The 18,402-nt window shown below is 37.4% G+C and overlaps 2 protein-coding genes across 5 annotated transcripts in view; both read left to right on the top strand.

The window, feature by feature from the left end:
- Nucleotides 1-9,978, top strand: part of LOC109863793 (lachesin-like) — a 79,690-nt gene extending 69,712 nt beyond the window's left edge. Inside the window, exons 2-9 of the mRNA XM_020444358.1 lie at nucleotides 6,346-6,552; nucleotides 6,721-7,055; nucleotides 7,171-7,327; nucleotides 7,436-7,726; nucleotides 7,889-7,995; nucleotides 8,109-8,304; nucleotides 8,434-8,575; nucleotides 8,673-9,978. Coding sequence (XP_020299947.1) covers nucleotides 6,346-6,552; nucleotides 6,721-7,055; nucleotides 7,171-7,327; nucleotides 7,436-7,726; nucleotides 7,889-7,995; nucleotides 8,109-8,304; nucleotides 8,434-8,549 — 1,409 coding nt within the window. The 3' untranslated portion in view covers nucleotides 8,550-8,575; nucleotides 8,673-9,978. The remainder of the gene's footprint in view (nucleotides 1-6,345; nucleotides 6,553-6,720; nucleotides 7,056-7,170; nucleotides 7,328-7,435; nucleotides 7,727-7,888; nucleotides 7,996-8,108; nucleotides 8,305-8,433; nucleotides 8,576-8,672) is intronic.
- Nucleotides 9,979-11,405: 1,427 nt separating this feature from the next.
- Nucleotides 11,406-16,151, top strand: LOC109851790 (enhancer of mRNA-decapping protein 3). 4 transcript variants are annotated; one of them, XM_020422226.1, is made up of 7 exons: nucleotides 11,682-11,696; nucleotides 11,765-11,894; nucleotides 12,242-12,402; nucleotides 12,671-12,915; nucleotides 13,018-13,172; nucleotides 13,328-13,588; nucleotides 13,724-16,151. In XM_020422226.1, exons 3-7 carry the CDS (start codon nucleotides 12,248-12,250, stop codon nucleotides 14,315-14,317), a joined length of 1,410 nt encoding a protein of 469 aa, XP_020277815.1. In that variant the 5' UTR covers nucleotides 11,682-11,696; nucleotides 11,765-11,894; nucleotides 12,242-12,247; the 3' UTR covers nucleotides 14,318-16,151. The 4 variants fall into 4 exon arrangements, with proteins under 4 accessions (XP_020277825.1, XP_020277815.1, XP_020277834.1 ...); XM_020422236.1 differs by lacking the exon at nucleotides 11,765-11,894 and having other exon boundaries at nucleotides 11,406-11,696; XM_020422245.1 differs by lacking the exon at nucleotides 11,682-11,696 and having other exon boundaries at nucleotides 11,711-11,834.
- Nucleotides 16,152-18,402: the final 2,251 nt, after the last annotated feature.

Below are 18,402 nucleotides of genomic sequence, written 5' to 3'. Positions count from 1 at the left end.
CGCGCGGCCGAGGTCAGTGCCCCGCCAAGGCCGCGCGGCCGAGGTCAATGACCCCGCCAAGGCCGCGCGGCCGAGGTCAGTGACATTGTAGTATGTATAATACATATAATACAATATAAAGTATAATGTTATAAATATATAATAAATTATATGTATAATATGTATTATTTAATGTATATATAATATAAATTACAATCACGTTATTTTCACGTGTTGTTTTTTTTTTTATTATTTGTTTTAATCTCGGCTTATTTTAACTCGAACATAATTACTGGCACACCTCGGAAACGTTTTAATATAAATGCGAAATTATTTCGCGCTCGGGAAAGGTCACTTTTGCGAGAAATTTATTGTATCCGCAGAGCGCTTTTGTCACCGCGATTCTCACAGTAACCGTCGCTTTCCGAACAAGAGAGAAAGAGAGAGCATATTGGATCCTGTAGGCGGATTGTGCGCCAGGATTGAGTCTCTCTGCGTGACGGGACTGCGGAATCCGTCGCTACCGTACCGCGAATCAGAGGTTCATTGTGTTGCGAGACAAAGATCCATCGCGGAAATCGTTAAAACGATTCTCCACCTGCTGCAATTACAAAGCTATTACAGTCTTAACTCCTCGCGCTTCGAGCAATTTTACGGTCGCTGGAGAATTGTCTATTAGAACACAAATGATGCTCGATGTTTCTTCTATTATTGCGCGCGCGTATCCTCCGATCGAATGTTCTTGGAATGTTTATTAAGTTGCACAAATGTTTCGTGTGTGTGTGTGTGTGTGTTTGTGTGACGAGAAATATTTCTGGAAACATTTTGACAAAATGGAATTTCAGGCCTTGTCTGAAAACGCGCGCGTCGGAAGCCGAAGTCTAAAATTAGGCTCTTCGGGGCTTGATAAAAATCAAGTGTAATACATACCTACAGCGGCCTGCTATGCGAGCTCGATGATTTTTGAAGGTGTGTTCACAAAAAAAAAATAAATTATATTTCCGAAGAATACAACAGGGGAAACATATGTTACAATATATACAAATAATGTCAAGTATCCCTCTTCCGAGTTTCTGAAATATTCTGTTCATATTTCTTCGAATATTCTAAACGCACGTGACACAATGTTCAATTTTTTTTTTTTTTTTTTACACATTTCTTTCAGGCGAGAGTTTTATGAAGGCAGCTTTAGGACCGCGTGACGACGATGGCGGCGAACATCTTCTCTCTACGGACTCGTGTTATCTTCCCGCTTGGCGCACGGCCAATCGTCCCAGTGTCGTCCCTTTTGCTATTCCTTCGCAACGCGCGTTATATCCCTTGCGGCAGCCGCTTGCGCGGTTATTTTCGCGTCGGCGAATCCGATCCGCGGCTAGTCGGCCGGTCGCGCGGCGATAGCGGATTATATTCCTTCGGAATCATTCGGAGGTTGCGCAACTCACCTATCTTCGTCGTTCGCAATGACGGTCTTCCGAGAGGAAGACGACATCCGCCGCTCCCTTCGCAAGATATTAACGCGATTCGTTTGAAAATAAAAGGAACGGCGCGAGAGCCGAGTACGCGCGCGTTGACATATAGCGTCGCGGAAACTGGGACGTAAGTCATTTCGGACGGCTGTGAGCTTTTGGTCTCATTGCAGTCGAGTCGTTCACCTGTTCGAGGCCGTGTTTGACCGCATCCGAATGGTCTGAATATACAAAATAACGAATAGCATGAATATGAATGATAAGCTTCTAATTTTTTAATATTGGTATCTAGTGACTATATTGCCAGGTGTATTATCAGATGTCACTTGTAATCTCCCGAGGCTGATCTTGTTTTTTGCAAAGATGTTCTTGAACGTAAATTGTATTGTATTGTATTATCATCAATTTTTTTTTAGGTTTTTTTTATATCAAGGAAAAGATTATCTTGAAACCAAAAAATTTTATTCAAGAAAACTATTTGGTTGATGCAATGTATGATATAATTTATTTCTATTCAAAACGACTATTTTTTATTTTTTCTTAATTTAAATATAAAACAATATTTTGTAAACAACAAATTTCTTGGAATTTGTTCTTGTTATCTTTTAAGAAAGATATAATTAGAAAAATACATCTATGTCGTGTATATTGCAGGAGGATTGTCTCGACAATTGTTCGCGGAGTACTTTTTCGCCCGGGCTTGGCAGAATGAGAAGCCACTTTTATTCTCGAGATACTTTTGTGCCGAATTGAACAAGTCGCAGGAGCGCTAAGAACTCTCGGAGACTCGGCGTGGCACGCGGGTCAATTCGGCCAATGGCACTCCCCGTTTTAGTATACACACTCCAACACCGTTGCAACATTCCCTCGGCTTCGTCGTTGTGCACACCATGTCGTCGCCGACGTCCCTCCCTCGCGCATGTACACATTATGTACGTACATACGCATGCACGTGCGTATATATGCTCGTGTGTGCGTGTGTGCCGCGGGGGACCCTTTCGGAATATGAGTGCGTGCCTCCTGGTAATAATATCCATTAACGCGTGAGAGAATGTGGGGGCTGACGTCACCCCATTCAACATTCGTGAGTCGTCAAACGTTGTCAAATCGCCATCGCGCGAATCAACTCAACGTCGATGTCGCGATGTCGCAATTTTTGTGACGACTCGGGTAACGCCCTTGAAAAGATCGTATCAGCGAGATCGTCAACGTCGGTTTGTCAGGAAAAAAAAAAAAATGAAAAGTCATTAGCAACTTTCGTCTCATCTCGCGATAGAAGTTTTCTCTGCGATAAAAAACTTACACAATTAAAATAATTGTGTAAAAATAAAGATTTCACATTTATTTTTTTCTGTCCGCTTGTTTGCAAAAACTTGGTATTGGATTTCCGAGAAAGAACTTCGCTCTAATAGACGACGAAGGCGCTAAACGCGGCCTCGATATATATACTGGCGGAATGTTGGCAGAGGGAGAGAGAGAGACCTGGCCAACGGCTTCCGGGGTGAGGCAAAACGCCGGCTTTTCAAGAACAATGTCTCCTCTTGTGGGAATCTGTGAACTTATTACAGGAATTTCGTGGTTTCCACTCTCGAGGCGAAAAACGCGTTATATCTTCCCACGAAAGGGAAAGGAAACTCGCCGGAACAAACAAAGACACGAGTGACCTTCTTCGCGAGGGGAGAAGACGATCGATAAGAGGAATTTTGAAATTGTTAAGACGATTTCCTTAACGACACGTGGGATTTCTCGTCATCCGATGAAGAATCTTCTAAGCGCGAAGTATCGCGCTTTGAAGTTCCTTCTCGGAAAACTCGACGAACAGCGACAAACAGCTTTTCTAAAATGATTCGAAAGACATTTTACGCTTTCTCGCAGAAATATAAAATTAACGCGTATAAATGATATAAAATGCAACTTTTTACTTAAGTTTTTTCTTAACTTTTCGCACTTAATGTATTTACACTTTCTACGAGAGAAGTAAATTGTCGTGTTTGTAAATTGTGTAATGTTTTGTCGAAATTAGATTTGGAGAATCGCGTTGCGCTTGCAATTCGATCATTCTGTTCGATTTTACGTAGAATCCAAATAGAGCTCCGGCTGCGCGTACGGCCTCGTAAACGGAAGTCAGCAGCTTTGAGCTCCGATCCGTCGAAAATTCCACGAACCGCGCCGGGGTCTTCTCCTCGCGTCGTCGCATCGAGGAAAGTTATTTCTGCCTACGTAACGCCAGGCCGCTCCCAGCGAAACTGACGCGATCGCTGCTGATGCACCCTGACATTTTCGCGACACGAGAAATGTCCTTTTTTGAGTCTTCTCGCGTAATTTATACGGGCGTTCTTTGATTCGTGCGAGGAGAGGGTGAAACTCTCGACATTTCGTGTTTCCAGGCCTTTATCGGTCTCGTTGTTCTCCGAGATCACGAAAAGGACACCGCGGACAACGCGATCGGGCACTTTTTTCGGTTGTGCTGTCAACCGTGATGACATCACCGAGAGCGTGGCGACACGCGTGCCTTCAATGCAAAATAAAGTTGCGGTTTACACGCACGTCCGTTATTCCCCGCAGAACTCGCAGTTGTCATTCGAATGGCGAATGGAAACGAGGATGTGGTCGCTCGCAATGAACGAGGGATTTTTTTTTTCGCAATCCGATGAGTCGATGATGCATTTTTGTTTGATCGATTTCTACCGAGGGAGAGATCGTGTGTTTTCTCGAAGTATACTTCGAGATTTTTTTCCAGAATTATTTTTAAAAATATAGAATTTTTTCTGAAAACCAAACAACGCAGCTTATCTTGTAATAAATTTGAGCGGTGAAGATGATCCAGACGGCAGAAAAATTCGAGAGAAATTTTCCGAGGAGACGTCTAAATTATTTTAGTCATTTTTCAGATATCTTTATGACTTATGTCGGACTTTTGTGCCGTCCGGAAAGTAACGGAGCTAGGAGCTAGGTTAAAAATGCCGGAGAGAGAGAAAGAGACCTTAACGAGACCATCAGTGGCAAACCACACCTTAGTGTATTTCGTGTACCTGATCAATTTGGATCATTGCTACGCTTCTTCGCGAACAGTATACTCAATTAAGGTCGACAGTGTTCTGACATTTCGACAAACACGTCGACCCCTATCACCTCGCCTCAATTATTCGCGAAAATGGAAGCGTGATCTTTTCGCCAAGACTGATGAAAGGCTGAAAAGCTTTTTGAAAAATTGAAACAAAAAGTTTCTAAATTTTTTTTTTTTTTTTGAAAAACTCATCAATGCGATATAGAAGAGGTTTTGAAAAACAAATGCAGCAACGCTGTTTAACGACGCGCACTGCGAACTGAATTCTAACTGCGAGCGCAATGTTCCATGACATTAGTCCGACTCCCGAGAAGGAGCGCGTGGGTTGTCCATGGAACTACATACAATAGATTGAGCAATGGGACACCGTGGCGCCTGTCCGCGTGTTCTGGGTCGTTGCTAAGGGAGTGCGAGAGATAGAGTCGTAGCAATGGGGGCTGCAGCAGAGAGCAGGGGCGGTCGATATGTACGGTCTATTAATTTAGATTCATGAGGTTCTTTCTCTTTCTATCGTCGCGCGTTTTCTCTCTCGTAACGAAGGGCGCTTGTGCATGCGCCATAATTATTATTAAACACCGTGTTGTTTTATCATCGCCGGTTTCGTTACCGATTTGATTTATATCGCGCATGTACATCCTACAATTTATATCTGGCATAATGGTGATTTATGCCTGTGTATTACTTACATCCTTATATACTTAATGGAATTTCGATGTTATATCGTTTGTTACTTGTTTGTCACTTGCGACGACTGTTAATTAACGGAATTGCAGCCACGCGCAACGACTCCCATCGAGCGCGTCTATCGATCAATGTAACGCTTCAAATTGCAATATAAGTTCGAACCGCGGCCGTTTCAATCACGACTAACGATGATTTAGCGATCTTAATCCGCGAAATTGCCGGATGCGTCTTGGCCGTTCGCTCGACAGCCAACCACCGTCGAGCGAGTTGACTTGCACGACCCATTTTTTTTTTTTTTTTTTTCCCAAGCGCAGGGTGTGGTTACGTACGTACGTATGTCCGAACTAAAATCGAACGACGTGTAAAACGCGCCTTAGCGTGAAAACAGTGCGCGCCTCGTGAAAAACGAGGGCAAACTGGCGACCGACACGCAGAGACAACGAAGGCTTCCTCAGCAGCGTCGCTGTCTCTGATCGCGCGACGTGTTCTTCGCTCGCTTTTTGGCATCGTCGCGCGATGACGGGAAACCGTAACATTGTCGAAAAGAGTGATATGGGGTCGCGTATTATTAGAAAGCCGGGGGATGATACATACATGCGTGCGCGTGCATTTATTATGTCCCGTCTCAAAATCAAGCACGGTCGTGCACTAGAAATCTAATTTTGAGTTACCGGCGCGGCCGCGATCGGTTTTGTGGTTTCAACCAATTGGTGAAACGAGAGTTACTTTCGGTCGGCGTGTTCGCGGCCCGGCGAATTAACGAACGGTTTGACCGCGCGTTGCGATTAAACCATCGCTTCGGGAAAACCCGATTGATTTGCGCCGATCCAATTGACGACTCCTGCGCAAATGCACATGTGCATCCCTTGGGGCACTCCTATCGTCATTACGAACATGATTTTACGGAGGACAAATATGTGTACATTCTGTTGGTTTAGCTGGATGTATTCGCCGCAGGCAATCGATAGATAATTTCGGTGAAATTAATTTTTTCCACTTGTCAAGGTCAAACTTAGAAAGGATATGAATAAAATATATTATCTCGAAATGATATTATCTTTAAATTGATAAAATATCGATAATTATCTAAACTTACTCTTATTTGTGTTTTACAAGTTGTTTAATTGACTCTGTAATATGTTTGTTCAGGTTTATGCAAACCAAGCAAGAATAGCGACATCGAGGAGAACGAGTACGAAGATGACACGCCTATCAATGATGAGGACGACGATGACGATGACGATGATAGCGAAAGAGATACTAACGAGCCACCACCGGAAATTTTATCATGGTCGCAGAGTATTCGGGATACAACCGGATCTACGGTGATATTGCCTTGCAACGTTAAACACACAGGTTTGTAAATCAACAATTTTGAGAGAGAGAGAGAGAGAGAGAGAGAGAGAGAGAGAGAGAGAAAGAGAAAAAAAGTCAAGCGCGTGTTATTTAAATGTTATTTCAATTAAATTTTACACATTAACTTCGACGTTTTCTTCGAATAAGAAAATTAACCGCAAATTTCAGACAATTACGCAGTCGCGTGGTTGAAGGACGATAAGTACTTATATTTCGAATCGCAGCCGCATGTGACAGATCCGAAGAGAATCGTGCGGATGCCCAACAACAGTCTGGTGATTTACAACGCGACGGTTAGCGATTCGTCCGACTCTTACAGGTGCAGTATCATCATTCGGAAAAATTATACCATAGATTTGATTCATCGTGTGCTGATCGATCCTATGGACAAGGGAATACGCGTGACACCGTCGAGACGGATTAATGTGGTCGAGGGCACTTCGACCAGATTCGGCTGCGAGACGAATATTCAGCCTCCGCCTGAGATCAAGTGGTTCATAGAGGTAAAAACCTTATTAAAACATTGACTTAATCAATTGTCGCACTAACAAAAAGAGATAGAGAAAGAGAGAGAGAGAGAAAAAAAGACAACTAATGTTGCGCTTTCTTTTTCCGTAGACTAAAAAAGTAAGTAATTACGATCCCGATTTGAAGCTAGAGGGAAATTTCATCACGATAACAAAAGTGCACAGATATCACAGCGGTTTGTATCAATGTCTCGCCGAGGACGGCTCGAAAAATCCATTGTCAGAAGCGATCAGAGTCGTAGTATATTGTGAGTTGATCACTCAGTTAATTATATGCAACTTTGCCAGATTTTGTGAATTAATTAACACAATCAATTTTGCACATAACGTTATTGATCAATGCGTGTTTGCGACAGACGCGCCGGAGGTAGAAGTGAAGAGAAAGATAGTTCACAGCGGCATTGGGGTCGAATCGGAGTTGGCGTGCATCGTGAGCGCCTATCCGGAAGCAATAATGAAGTGGTACAGAAACGACAAGGAACTCACGCACAAGAAGAACGAAATAGTAATGCATCACGGAGAGACAAACAATCACAAGATCAAGCATGTTTTGAAAATTACGCACAATAAATTACGGGACTTTGGCGAGTACAAATGTCGCGCGGAGAATCATTATGGCCAGAGCGAGAAAATCGTCAATCTCTCAGGTATATTTATAATACATATATATATTATAAAATTGAATATAATTCTTGCGAATTATATCACCATCAATGAATACGAGAAAATCACGGGTGGTTTAAATTCATATCGTCATTTGAATATTTTCGCCTTGAAGTGATTTCTCTATTTGCACACTCTTATTCCAGGTATGCCTTCGCAAGCAAAAATGTCTGGAGCCGAGGTGACCGATGATGACAGGGGAATAATCCTGAAGTGGACTGTGGAGAGTTATTCGCCAATCGTGGAATTTAAAGTACGTTTAATGTTATTGACATTTATGATGTGCAATATGTGTGTGTGTGTGTGACAATTATAAAATTTGTGAAACTTAATATAACAAAGATACACACAATTTTATATGTTTAGCTACAATATCGTCGCAAAGATGACGAACAATGGATTACTGTCAATCCCGACGTTAAAGATCAGAAGAAGAAAGGAAACCAATACACTGTAAAACACCTAATTAAAGAACTTCAGCCTGGATCGTACGAGGCGATTCTCACGGCTAGAAACGAATTCGGATGGTCTCCGCTGTCAGAGCCGCATATGTTTACTGGTGGTACGTATAGTGCAATCTTAATATAACTTGCGAGTGATCGAAGCATTAATTTAAAGCATTATTTTAAATTAATTATACATCGCAACGGAGACTACAAGTCTTGAGAATCTTTCTTCACTTCTTTTTCAGATTACCCACCTGAGATGGCACGGAAAGAAAACGCGGCAGCTACTCTTCGACCTACTTTTGGAACTCTTTTAACGTTGATCCTAGTCGTTTTATCTTGTGCCTTCACAAGCGTGTAACTTACTTAATTCTGTAAACTACGTAGGTAAGCGTAGCACACAACAACCCAGATTCGTCATATAAATTTACGACGAATTCCTTTAGAATATAACATATAACCGTTTTATTTGTTTATGTTGCAGGTAATTTGCTGCAGCCAAAGCAAACACCAGCAAACGCTATGGTGGGTTCATTAGTGTAGGAACACTTAGGAGAAACGCAAATCACGTAACGCGCCTACTCGTTTTCAAGCTTGATGTACATATCTCCAATGATGTACATCTTTTTTTTCTATATATTTTACACATTGTTCATTATGTGATAAATATCGTTTTTGTTTTCTAACGGGCATTAGTTGTACATCAATGCATTACTATATAGTCGACAAATTGATACGGTTTTTCACGCGAACGAAATTTTCATGTTGATCAAAGTTTCCGATCGGCACACAACTCTCGCCTAGGTGTTCCATTGAGACGCGTTGTAAAAAAGAAAGATGAGCATTTGAATTGTACTCCGTATAAAAAATCACACGAATAATTGTTAAGGGGTATCGTACTTTAAAATATATACATATACATATGTACGCAATAGAAAGATGCATATATATATGTATCTATCACCGTCTCTATATGTTGCGCGTACACACGGATGCGCACGCACGGATATACACATGCGTGTGTGCTGCGTGTACGTGTGTATGTGCACGTGTAACATAGTATTCACTGTACATGCGTAAGCTCACACAGAGACACACAATCATATTATTATAATTTATTTTTGTATGCTTAAGATTTATTAGGAAACGTGTTCAAGGATGTCGCTTGGTGCCATGTACACGTATCTACTCTTTTTCGAAGAAGTATGTGTGTAAAGATACACGGCATCCCACAATCTCTTTGTCGTTTTAAAAGTGCACGCGTGCGGAAAAAGGCATGTACCTAAACTATGTGCTATAGCGGGGAGACATATAAATGTTATATATAGAGAATATACATTATATCGCGAGATAAAACGCGGCCGTGTGGTATAACCGAGTCGACGCAGAGAGTAAGAGCTGGGAGTAAACATACCACGCAATACTTTGCGCGAGAATTTATGCATTAAACGTTACGTCCACGTTCTTCCGTATGTTTGCTTCCATCGAAAGTAATTTTTTTTTTTTATCTTATCTTATTTACATCTCGAATGTGTGCAGTGCGTGCGTGCGACGAATGACTGACGCGAGAATATGCAAGAGAGCGATGTTCTATAGTGTTTTTTTCCATAGTTTGCTAACATTTAGCGCTAATATGTTGTTATATTGGTTTATATAATTAATGTTACACACATTTACACACGCAGTACTTCTACGCACAAGAAACAAAAGTAATTTGCGTAAACATCTGCCCATTCTTATAAAACTTATTTGACATGTATAATATATAAAATACAGAACATTATATACAAGACTCAGTTTTTTATCAAATATTCAGAACATTTATATATATATATAAAATTTATATTATATATCTATATATATATATATATAAGAAGTCTTTCACATATATATGTTTCTTTGAGATTTTCAGATTTTCATTTTACATTTTAGACATAGACGACTGCATTTGCAATTGTGCGCTTGCGAACAATATTAATCTCTTTCTCTTCTTTGCATTACAATTTTTTTTTAATTAAAAAATTTCATTTTCTTCTCAAATATTGTTTTCACGCTATTTTAACATTCACGAATATTGCAAACGCTTATTAGCGACAACATTTTAAAGCACGATTTAACAATGTACTTATTGTATTACGTCAAATGTGCGTTATGCTATTTTGCAGAGATGTCTTATTCATGAAGTCACATTCGATTTATTTTTGCAAGCGACAATGTGAAATGACTACGGGAAAGATGCAACGCTAAACGTGTGTAGAAAACTTTATTTATTATCGTCTCACGGATAACAACTATTAATTATTAAAACTTATCTGAATGTGTATATTATATTTTCACATAAGTAAACAAAATTACACTTTAATTAGCAGCACAAAGAAATATGTGATACAGTTTGCTTTCGTGTACTCTTTCTCTCATTTGTATTGATTTATACAATGACAACGTTTCTTCTTTATAATTAACGCAATGTTACTTTATGTAATATTATGTATATAAGTTTAAAAATTTTTACTGCAACACACACGTTGGCAGTACACAAAAGAAAAGCTATTACATTTAGGACGCTTGTAAGACATTAATAACGATCATACGCAATACACATCTGATGTGCATATTAAATATAGCTTCTACCGTTGCCTTAATCATTGTAACAAGTACAATCAAGAAAGATACATTAAGATTATACTTACAGAAATGGATATAAATAAATATAGTACATCAATATGTATCACCACGCATTTTATCACACGGTACTTAATATGTTACCTTATTCAAAACACCTTTATGTTTATATGGAAATTCGTACCTTGCGCGAGTATCCATTTATCCATTAAGCACATCCCAAGACTTCTTCTACTACTCTAATCGATTATTAAATTCTCGCACTTTTTTTCGCTTATATTTGCATTTGCTCTGAATCTTTGTGTTACGCGTGTATATTTATTTTCAATAATTATATATCGCTCAGATACTTTCTTCAATTTTATAAACATTTTTTAGAAATATTCTAATCTGTGTGTTTGAGAAAACAACTTGTTAGAACCAGCAGAGAGAAGACTGAGAGCGGCCAGGCCTATAAGAGAATGTCGCTATGTGAACAATTCAATCTTTCAGGATGGGAACGAGAAACCGCACGCTGTGGACATAGCGCGGAATAGAACCACGTTCACGTTTGGACATATAGCGCACGCATCCACAAGTCGCTCGTGGACATTGCTGTAGTTGCCAATGTGCAACACCCCAAGGACATAATGCTGGCTTACAGGGCGGAAAAGTTATTACAGTTTTTCACATGACCCTGACCGATCTTAATCTTCTTTGTCGTACAAGTTTTGAATCACTTACATATATGCGAAAGTGTCAGTAATAAACTTTTCAAATTTTTGCCATATTTTTTTTCCGTATCAAATTATTCTTATCTTCAGCCGATCAACGGCTAACGGAAAACTGCAAGAAAAGGACGGAATATAAACATGTTCCGTCTCTCTTGATTCTCCGGATACCGAATGTAAGTAAAGACATCGGTACATTGTGCTTGTATGTTATCAATGTATGCTGTGTAACGGTTCGATATAGGTATGTCTCTGTATGCCTACAACGAAGTGCAAGAGAGTCAGATTGCAGAAATACGCTATAGGCATTAATTGTAATTTACTTTTTTATTTTCTAATCATCTTTATTTAAGTACGTCTCTCGATTAAATCAGGTAAATAAATGTGGTTTACATGATCTTTCATTATGCGGTTGAATTTAAGCTTCGGTTTGTGAGAGTTGATATGAAAAACTAACCTAAACTCTATCTTATCAGTGAAAACTAACATGTTTTTGTAATTTATCAATTTTCTAGAATTCACACGTTTATACTGCATTACTCTCTAAGATTATATAAACACCATTATATATAAATAACAGTATATTTTAGTTATACAAAAAAAGATCAATTGTGTTATGATACTTTTCAACATTTTTAGTATCCTTTGTTATGGTGTTAACCGTTTTCTTACTAATTCTAATAGTAATGAGAATAAACAGTTAAACTTATTTTATTTGCAGTTAAAAATGTCTGATCAGTTCTTGGGGTGTACTGTTTCTGTGAAATGCATTGACGATGTTGCCTATCAAGGCAAAATTATTGACTTAAATAAGAACAGTTTGACATTGGCAAAAACATTCTGTAACGGCATTCCACATTCTTCTTCGATTGTTATCTTGAGGTAACTACGGATTAGTCAACTTGAACTGTGTGTTTGTAGTCTTCATACATAAAATGTAGTTCTAAGATAAATATTTATGATTGTTGTGATTTGTTTTGGTTTTACATTGGTGTGTCTCTCTACGTATATGTATGCATATTTGTAAATAAAACAATCCTATTTAAAAAATGTTTATGTAAGTAAATATAATTTTATACAATCATTATTGAAATCTCTCGATCTTGTTTAAATAATATTACATAGTTATTTTTTATTTTTTTTATTGCAGTGTAAAAGATATACAAAAACTCGAGATTATATCAACTGAAGAAGCAAGAACTAGCATGAACGATGTCCAGTCACAGAGCAAAGTGATTGTAAAGAGACCAATCGCAAAGAGAGCTGGACGATCAGTTTCAGAATGTGTTCCGCCTGCGCCACAAGCGACGAGTTCTCCGCAGACAAACGTGAAAAAACCAGCAGAATCAAACCAGCAGCAAATTGATCAAACTCCGAATGGAAAAATTCCACCGGGTATATGTTATGCGGCAGCATTTTACGCTCACAGGACGAGAGAGATAAATGATATATTAAATGTATGTGTTGTGGTATAATAACAAAACGATTTCATTGCAGCTGAAAATAATGCATCTAACAAATCAGTTCCGAAAAGATTAACACATAAACAAAGACTTTTGGGAAGAGACGAGCATACTTTTGGTACTCCAATTGATCAGTCCTTACAGCAAGATTTTGACTTCGAGAAAAATTTGGCATTGTTTAATAAAGAGGTTGATTCTTCTTTATTGCGCAAATCAAACATTATCGTTCATTTGCTTTATTATATTTATTGAAATAATTTATATATTTGTGTGCATTATACTATATATATATATATGTATATATATATATATTAGTTTTTAGTTTATATATATATTTTTTCCAGGCTGTGTGGCAAGAAATTAATTCGTTGAAACCAGATATCGTTCGACAGTCGGAAAATAATCGAAGTACTACCGGTATTTATCGACATGACGAAAACATTCTTGTATCTGAACCTACAGTACTTAGACAGATAGTAGTGCCTTATCCTGGTGAAAAAGAATACGTTACAGACAATGGTTTAGTGATTCCTAGTATTACCTTGAATTTACATCGACAGTTAATAGGCGCTGCGGATAGACTGGGAATCAGTTGGGAACGCAGGGTTTGTATTTACGTTGGCATTCAATTAATCTTTTATAATTGAGATTGAAGAGAAAAATAATTTCAGAAATGGGGGGAATATGTACAGTACACTGTTATAAAGAGTTAATATATTTCAATGTTTTCTATTTGGAAGGTGGAGCTTCTTGGTCGTGCTGGAGCCGAGTTGACATTGCAGCTGTTAGGCGGAAGTTATCGATTGAATCCGAACAACGCGCATCAATGGCCCACGGTAGTAGCGCTTTGCGGTCCACATCGTTCTGGCGCTGCGGGCATCAATTGCGCCCGACAGTTGTCGGGTCACGGCGTCAAGACGATCGTGTTCGTGGAGAACGCGGAGGATGTGTTTCTTCTGCAGGAGCTGTCGCTCTATAGATTAACGGAAAACAAGGTAGAAACAAAAGTCAAGAATCTACCGTCGATGGTAGATCTGATACTCGTGGCGCTCTGCGACGAGGACTCGCCAAAAACGATCACACCGATCGCTAGGTGGGCGAACAGCAATCGGGCGCCCGTGCTTGCCATCGAACCACCCGCGACAGGTACACCGGGTATTCTCAGTAAATTCAGCTTATTGGGCGCGTTGCCGTTATCGCATAGCGTCGACAACGGCAGATTGTATCTGTGCAATCTCGCGTTGCCGAACAAAGTGTATACCGACGTCAACATTACGTATAAATCGCCATTCGGACCCAAGTTTGTCATTCCTTTATATTCCGATGACTCTTAGCAAAGTTTTAGGAGCTACAGCGTATGCGCTTCGAGCAATTTTATCATGCACAGCATGCAAGCCTGATATACAGAGAAAGATTTGACTTCCGAGGGGCCCATCAAACAAAAAATATTTGTATAGTTTCGGCATTTGGTATATTAACTTTTAGGTAAACTTTCAGAAGCGTTATATAGGAAATTTGTATAAACTTTTTCATTTTTGTTTGTGCATGGGAATCGATAAAAAAGTGTTAGAAACAATGCGTAGTATTTCCGTATACAATTCAGAAAGTTGTACTTCAAGAACTTCCAATATATGTGTGTATGTGTATAAGCATATGAAACACACACCTATTACACACAAATGAAACGAAAACTAGATATTTTAACTTATGAAGCTGTGAGACCATTGTTCCATTGATATATCAAGCATATACAGGAAAATGAAATCATTGCTTCGAGTAATGTGTGTAACGAATATAAATTAGCTGAGAGAAGAATATGTAACTTGCTAAGAGACGAATATAGTTCCATATATTACACATGGTAAGTTTTGCATTAAATACACACACACATACACATTTGATACGATTAAATAAACAACATATTTACTCATTACATTATACACAGTTTGTCTACAGTTTTTATGTATTAATAAAATTAACATACAAAACTTATTGGGAGTCGGCTACTCCTCGGCGACCATATTGTGTTTATTGCATCAGAAGCGAGAAATGATACAGCAAAAGTTTCTTGCAAAATTGGTTTTTCCTCAAAAAGATAATATTTTCGTTAGTCTTCTAATTCGCAAAATATACAGCAAATTCTGTTCGATGTTTGACACGTAGAGGTGTAAAATAATTCCTAGTAGAAGTAGCAATGCTGCTGTTTCTCGGCTCTCACTAGCGGTTAGAAAACAGCTGAGCTGTTGGATTTAATTTTTCGATTTTTACACTACATTTTCAGTATAAATTGACCTTGCTGCTTGTTTTGCAACTCCGAAGATTATGATAATAGTAAATTTGCACAGAAAAACTAAAATTGAAGTTACACGTCGCGAGAATGTTTGCTTCGTGTTGTTTCTCACTTCCGACACCACAAAAGCAACACGGTCGTCGAGGAGTAGCCGATTTTTAAACAACAAGATACTCTTCTTTTTTTTTTTTTTTGCCCAATTTTCGGTGGGCAAAAGTCGGAAGTAAAAACTTCCGCAAGTGTAAAACAAACATTTAAGGTCGTTACTTATTGTCTAACACTATAGAGAATTATATAGTGATGTGCTAGAGAAAACTTTCCTAATGATGAGACAAAAGAATCTGACGAATCTGATAGTACCTTGTGTGTGTACACGCAAGAGAGAAAAAACTTATATATTTTTTAAATCATTTGTACAATATACTCTATTTATGTCGTGTTAGAAATCCGCGTGATTAAGTAGCATTTTTAATACAAGTGAATTGACATCAGTTTTATATTCTCTCATTTTCATTTATTAGTGTTTGATTAGCTTCGATTCTTGTCTGTAATATTAAGCGTTATTTCAACTATTATACCGTATATATGTTCTGATTTTTGCGATGAATTATAGCAACGACACATGTATAGATACCGAAATTGTAACGCACACAAGATGCGAAATATCTGTAGTAGCTCTCTTTTTGTACTTTTTTTTTTTTTAACAGCATGTTTATATTTAAAGTGTGAAGTGTGTTTTTTTTTATATCCGCACGAGTTCATTCAAGGTGCGTTCGCTTTGGACGCTAGCGCGAGCGTCAGTCTATCGTTTTATTTTTAACTCTTTAACCGCGATCGCAGTATACATACATATTTTGTCACAAAGGGTTTTTACATAAAATTCGTATAGAATTTTATATATCCGGTATTAATATATATAATATGTTATGTATAAAATTTATATGTAACGTAAAGAATTTATTGTACAAAATTATCGATGATGATGAATTTCCCCCAAAATTCTGAGATAATGCATAAACAGTAATCAATTGTCCAGTTAATACGATGCCCGATTAATGAGCAATAAAGATAGACTAACGCTTAAAGCATCCAAACCGAACACACCCGTGGAGAAACAGAGAGAGAGAGAGAGAAAGAGAGCAATTGTAAATTTGCAAACCTCAGCAATGAAATAGTTTCTTGTAAATCTACTAATTAACTATTCTGTAATTTGTGACCATGTCTAAAATAGACTAATACGACAAATAGGCTAAAAGCTGAACTTTTTAAAAGATTGATTTTTCAAGTACAGTGGTGTTTCGTTAAGTAAACAATTTTAGGTCAGGAAACAGGTAGCTTAAAAAGATCTTTTTTCTGAAAGAATTATTTAGGTCGCTTGAGGCAAACCGATATGTGATAAAAAACGTAAAAGAATAAAGGATAAAACGAGAAAGAAATTGGTAGTGAACATGACACCATTGTGACGACATCTCGCTGTGAGGAAAGGATCGGTTAGCTTTTACGACTGTAATAGGGATGCGGATGAATTTCTTGTAACAATGTAGGTTTTGCTTTTCTTAACAAGGTACTACTGTGTACACATTTATTACTTATATGTAAGGCACATTTACCAATTATATAAAGCATGTAATTTATGATTATTAGGATTATATTTGGCGATTAGTATCTAGATTAAAAATTGTAAAAATTATATGTGTGTGTGTGTATACATAAATATATATGTATATGTACACATATATTAAAACGGTAAATAATATTGTATAAGTGATTCATATACCACATTGTAAATATTCGCGAAATAGATGTTTAACTTATTATAATTTGCAAGGTCAGTACTCAATTGCAACTTATTCCAGTTAAATGTGCGAAAAAGAAAAAATATATAATCTAATTGTCATTCAAGCTTTGTCAATTATTTTATGCAATTAAACGCGCATATATTTCCTCAACTAGTAAAGGAATTAATAAAAAAGATCCATAATAAAATATTCTTTAATTTTTAATTGTAATATTTGAATATTATATTTTGCGAATGTATGTGTGTGTTACAGTCTATGAAAATTTACAGCACCGTCATATATTAAAAATACATGATTTTATCAACATTGTGATATTTAGACAATTATACTAGAACAAGTAAGAAACCTAATGGATAATGTTCGCATTTATTGTCAATTTTTATGAATGTAGGTCGATTATCGACGAATGACGTTTGATTTGCAAAAAATATCTCACTACTGAATTCGTTTATGTAAACTATTTAAGTTCATATATATAGGCTGTGTATTATTTCATTACATAACTATTATATGGAAATAATGAAATTTTTTCTCTTCACAATATAGAACACGCGAGGAACTATATATGCTCTATAGAAGTGAAAACTAATTATTCATAATATACTGATTTCGAATTTTTTAGTAACTTTTCAACAACAAAAAATTTATATACAAGTATATATCTTACAATTATAGCTCATGTTTTAAATATATTTAAAAAGGAGAGATGTCTCTATTTTTATAATTTTTTTCTAAAATGTTAAATTTTTATATTCTCTGTAATAAGTATTTAATAATTTTATTGACATTTTTCTTGAACATTCTAGACTATTTTATTTGTAATAATCTTTGATTAAACTTATAGGCACATAAAACTCTTATTTTCTTTGCTTAATTCACTACTCATTGATTGCATTGTAATTTATAGAACATCACGTATTTATATCTTTTTTATACTTAAGATAATAAAAAAAAAAACATCATAGACTAACATTCCATTTAACTCTTAATCTCTAATTCTTCTACCTACACAATTGTAGATATGATTGTTTTGAGTAATCGTGTGAGAAAGAGAAATACACGCTTTTGTATTTCTCAATTTTATGTAACAACAGTTTATATTTGTAACGTTTGATCTTCTGTGGCTAAAGTTATTTGTGACTTAATTAAGTAGATTTCAATAATTTAAATTTCAATAACGTAGCTTCAAACACATCTTTGTGATTACTGCAAATTCCACAATCACAAAGCAAATTCATACATACACAGTTTGTCCGGAAAGTTCCCGGACTGATTTTTTCTAGCGCGGGTAAGCGGCGCTATCGAGCGGTCAACGCTGGAACTACTTAGT

The sequence above is a fragment of the Pseudomyrmex gracilis genome, unplaced genomic scaffold (assembly GCF_002006095.1).
Source record: "Pseudomyrmex gracilis isolate BER0280 unplaced genomic scaffold, ASM200609v1 scaffold_0, whole genome shotgun sequence".
In the NCBI taxonomy this organism is placed as follows: Eukaryota; Metazoa; Arthropoda; class Insecta; order Hymenoptera; family Formicidae; genus Pseudomyrmex; species Pseudomyrmex gracilis.
The sequence above is the reverse complement of the archived record's forward strand: the minus strand, read 5'-3'. Positions and strand labels throughout refer to the sequence as shown.

Coding starts and splice junctions, on each gene's coding strand:
- LOC109851790 (XM_020422236.1), top strand. CDS start 12,248: ATGTCTGATCAGTTCTTGGGGTGTACTGTTTCTGTGAAATGCATTGAC. Junction 12,916..13,017: donor GAATGGAAAAATTCCACCGG/GTATATGTTATG, acceptor ATTTCATTGCAG/CTGAAAATAATGCATCTAAC. Junction 13,589..13,723: donor GAATCAGTTGGGAACGCAGG/GTTTGTATTTAC, acceptor TCTATTTGGAAG/GTGGAGCTTCTTGGTCGTGC.